Genomic DNA, 4,253 nt, shown 5'->3' on the forward strand with positions numbered 1-4,253 from the left:
ATGTATCTAGCTCCTTGGCTGGGGTTTTGTTTGTTTGGTGGGTTTTTTTCCCTTTTCTTCCCTCCCTCTCTTTAGTGGTTGTTGAAACCTGATGTTCAGAACTGGACCCAGTATTTCAGCTGAGGCCTTAGATGCACTGAACTGAATGAAGGAAATACTTTGCATTGTGAAGGGAGGAAAGATGGCGTATTTGGTAATAACATATATGTGCAACACTGTTTTCAACTTAGGTTTTATCCCACTAGATACTTACCATCAAAAATGTCTATAAGAGGGGTTCCTGGTGCGATGGGGATATTCGATGTTGTCTCACTGATGATGTCGAGGAGTGACTTGACTTCTGATTCCAGATGCTCCACTGTTTTTATTACCTTCTGATGAAAACAAGAGAGACAGATGGAGAAAGGGGGAAGCCAAAGTGTCAAGTGGAAGGAATTGTACCAAATGTGTTAGTGGAAGTGCAAATCTAATGTCCCATAATGCTAGCAGCCAATTTAATTTATATTGCGCACTGCAGATTTAAATATTTCTTGTGTTATACTGGCCTCTAGTGGCACGAAGTATTGAAACGCTGTTTTGCAAGAGTTAAATTACAGCACCTCTGTATAAAGAATCACCCATAATTTGACTTCTTGGAAGGAAATGGCATTAATTTCTTTTTAATTCTCTCTCATTTCTGAGCCACCAGCATATCCAAGAAAAGAATCTGCATGGAAGATGAGAGGAGCTGATAGGGTGGAAGGAAGAGGGCTGGAACTAGAGTAGGAGAGGGGTAATGTTGCCACTTGAGAACCAACAGCATGCACGTTGGCAGCTACCCAGCTGGAAATAGCACTGGACAAGTGTCTTGTGATTGCTTAAGGCACCAGGAAAAAAACTAAAACTTTGTAGCTTTCCTAGAATCCCCGTCATAGAGTTCACTTAGCTCTTGAGTGTCCGCAGGTGTGAGCAGAAACTCCCTTGTCAGTCTTGGAATCACACACAGAATTCACATCTAGCCATGGGCAGATATGAAACTTTACAAGCGTAAGGCCTCAGATTATTATATTAAAGGCACAGTAATAAATGTTTTAGAAAAGACTGATACATAATATTCACTGGTTAGTTAATCAGTTGTTTGGAATTCATAAAGGTTATATGTTTCTGGTAATAATGAAAGGCATTATGGATAGTTACAAACCATGACATCTGAAAAAAAATAGAGGGAAAGGACAGTGTCCAGAAATATCATTATTTTTTCTTTTCTTTGGTCAAAAGTATGGAGCAGAGGTCTGGTAAGGTCCGGGAGCCCGGGCAATAGCTCTTACCTCCTCAATGATATCTAAGCGTTCATGGATTGTATCATGTTCATTACACCAGCTTCCCCTTCCCAGACTTCCAGGTAACACACTGACAGGGTCTGCAGCAGCTGGAAAAACAGCCACAGTTGATCAGCAGGAGCTTTTTAATAGCAGTGCTTACCTTTCTGACTTCTTAAGTGGTATTTTGCGTGCTAAACAGCATTGTTTATGAAACTAAATGTAAGAGTCCCAGGCAGAAACTGAACCTCTGTCCCAGTAATTACAGCAATAGGCCAGTGCTGTGAATGTCTCCTTGCCTGTACACGTTTATCAGTATTGGTTGGAACAAGGAGTTTTCTCTTGCCAGGAGTATTGTTTTGTTTTGTGTGCATGTGTTTGTTTTACACAGTCTGTTTTTTCCTACCTGTGTAGGGTAAGTTTATAGACTGTAACTCTGTCTCTACAAGTATAAAACCTAAACATTGGGAAGACCTGAGGCTTTTTTCAGAAGCAGCTGGTATGGTAAAACTTTGAAGGGCAGCTAAGTTTGTCCACTTATGCCCCTAATGGATACACGCTGGTGATTCCACTGTTCAGAAACTCATCCACAACAGTCTAAGTTTGTAATGGGAAGGGAACCAAATAAAAGTGTGTACAGCTGATGCTGTTTGCTGACCAGGTCATGTGTGGTGCTATATACAAAGCTGCTTATCTCAGTTATCTGTATTTACCTCAGTACTCATGAGCTTGCTCCTCCTTAAACATTTAATTCTGCTGGCTCTGCTCCATGAAGGGTCAGTACCTGCTGGTGTCCATGCTTTAACAGAGCCAATTTCCTTTTCATAACTATTGTGCAACATTCAGTAACATTTAGAGTTTAATATGTGTGCACAGAACTTGAGCAGAGTGTTTTAAACCCCACTGTAGTGATAACATACCTGGCTCCGTGTTGGTAAAGTTAGGTCTTGTTTGAGGCCTGAAGAAGCTATGACAATGAGAAATCAGCAGTAACTCCTTCTGTTGTTGTTTGATTGTAACAGAAACAAAGAGGAAACTGTGAGCTTATGTTATAATGAACATTAAGAAACATAAGAAGAGCAGCTAGTTCTGTCTTCAGTACTATTGTGCGAGAGCAGTGATTTGGAACTGCTGCAGTGCTTCATCACAAGTCTGTGCCAAGATCTCTGGAGTGTACATATCAGATGATGGCAAACACGTGTCAGTAAGGATTGTAGCCATTGCTGTTTGACAGGATGAGAGAAGTACTCTGACTTGGAATGGTATCCTTAAAATTGGAGGGTGGAGGGCATGGAGGAGGAGAAGATTAAAATGTGATCTGACATACTAGGCTTGGCATTATTTAGAAATTGGTTTGGTAGAGCTTAGGAGATAATTTTGGGTTGTTTATTTATAACAAGATTTTGATTTGGGTTTTTTTGGCGCACTGACCAGGAGGTGGTGCTGTTGATGCTGACAGCTTCCCAAAGAATTAACCTGCCTGTTTACGGAAGACTGCTGAAATATGGCAGGTACTTAAAAACTAGCTGCTTTGCAGTTGCCCTTTTTTCCCCTTTGTTGCTCCTGGTGGTGTGTTGGGAGTGTTGTTACCTAGTAACTTAGTGGTCAAGTGAACCATGCTACTTCTCAAAATTTTTGCTTATTTGCATGGCTTTTCCATCGTGGCTGGAACAATATGGAGAAACTGAAATTCTGTGTCAGAAATGGAGGTTACAATGCAATGGCCTGTCTTTCTCTACAAACCCTGTCTTCCTAATAATAGGATAATAGCAAGGTAAGCTCCATTTATTGTCAGAGATGAATAAAATTTCCACCTTTCCAATATTCCCAGCACTATCTCTCAGCATCAAGCCTGATGGCCCTATTCAGCATTCTCTCCCTTTGTGTTGGAGAGAGGACCAAGGGCAAACAGAAGGCATTGTGATGAGGTAACTGCAGATCAGTTGTTGACTGCTGAGACCATTCCCTGATATAACTACAAATGAACTGTGGAAAAGAGGCAGCAGAAATTAGGTAGTCTAAGAGCAAACAGAATAATTTTAAAACCCCTCAGGAGGTTATTTTTCACTGTATTAACCTAGCTGTAGATGGCTGGATCAGAAGGTCGGATAGAAATTTTGGATGAAGGCCAGCACCTGTTGCACACAGTTGTTAAAGGAGCCTGTGGCACATGCCAGGCTTGTTTAGTTTTGTCCGTTCCCTAGAAATGGAAAATGCAAGAGGGTTAATGTTGGCTAACTCACGTTGGTGTTGGCCACTTCTCTGTCTTTGATCATGCGTCTTATATTATGCTGGTTCATTAAAGAAATCCCAGAGCTCTGCTGTAGGAGCAGAAGTGGCTGTGTGTCCTACCTGAATCGGACTCTGACCTAGAGACTCTCTGGCCTTTCCAAACTGCCAAACGGCATGGTGGGCATGCCTGTTGGCACTGTGCTGGGGCTTCTTTCACCTTTGTCCTGCTACTGGAACTTAAATCCTCAAAGTGACTCTTTGAAGTTGAAATGATATAAGGTCTTACCCAAAATGTCACTTTAATAATTCCTTTAGCTTAGCCCTTTTGTGTGAAAGAGGATTCTGTTTGGCACAAACCTCAGCACCATGCTGACTGCTGCTCTAGGCAGGTACATAGATGGGGAGGCTAGATACGATTTGTTCAAAGCGAGGTATGCCAGGGTAGGCATGTATAGCCAAAATAAGGTTGTTGCATCTCACTGTGAGGTTAGCAAACACTAGACAGCTTTGTGTGCACGTGCATGTCTGGAGAACTAGGTAAAGGGGTTGCTGTGAAGTGCAGGACTCAGTGGTGTTCGGTTCCTTGGGGTGGTTGGTTCCTCTCTTCTGACATGGAGAAGAGAGAGCCTTCTGGCACTCGGAGCACGTCGCTGCTTTATAAACTCTCATGGGTTTACTGAAGCAGGAGGAAGTGTCTTGTCCTAGTTTGACAGGACTGTAAGA

General features: G+C 42.2%; 1 protein-coding gene across 1 annotated transcript; it reads right to left on the reverse strand.

Annotated features, from left to right (window-relative positions):
* Positions 1-233: 233 nt before the first annotated feature.
* PLAC9 (placenta-specific 9) lies at positions 234-3,574 on the reverse strand. The gene is made up of 4 exons (XM_010087169.1): positions 3,542-3,574; positions 1,462-1,492; positions 1,308-1,408; positions 234-374 (listed from the first exon to the last, which is right to left on the reverse strand). The coding sequence occupies exons 1-4, from the start codon at positions 3,572-3,574 to the stop codon at positions 234-236; spliced, it is 306 nt and encodes a 101-aa protein (XP_010085471.1).
* Between the last annotated feature and the right edge of the window lie 679 nt (positions 3,575-4,253).

The sequence above is a fragment of the Pterocles gutturalis genome, unplaced genomic scaffold, assembly GCF_000699245.1.
Source record: "Pterocles gutturalis isolate BGI_N339 unplaced genomic scaffold, ASM69924v1 scaffold46596, whole genome shotgun sequence".
Classification (NCBI taxonomy): Eukaryota; Metazoa; Chordata; class Aves; order Pterocliformes; family Pteroclidae; genus Pterocles; species Pterocles gutturalis.

What these genes read in the sequence shown, in the direction of transcription:
- PLAC9 (XM_010087169.1), bottom strand. Translation starts at nt 3,574, where the DNA reads ATGATCAAAGACAGAGAAGTGGCCAACACCAAC. An exon ending in CCACTTAAGAAGTCAGAAAG is followed by an intron (nt 1,409 to 1,461) that starts GTAAGCACTGCT and finishes CTGTTTTTCCAG; the next exon opens with CTGCTGCAGACCCTGTCAGT. An exon ending in GCTTAGATATCATTGAGGAG is followed by an intron (nt 375 to 1,307) that starts GTAAGAGCTATT and finishes TGTTTTCATCAG; the next exon opens with AAGGTAATAAAAACAGTGGA.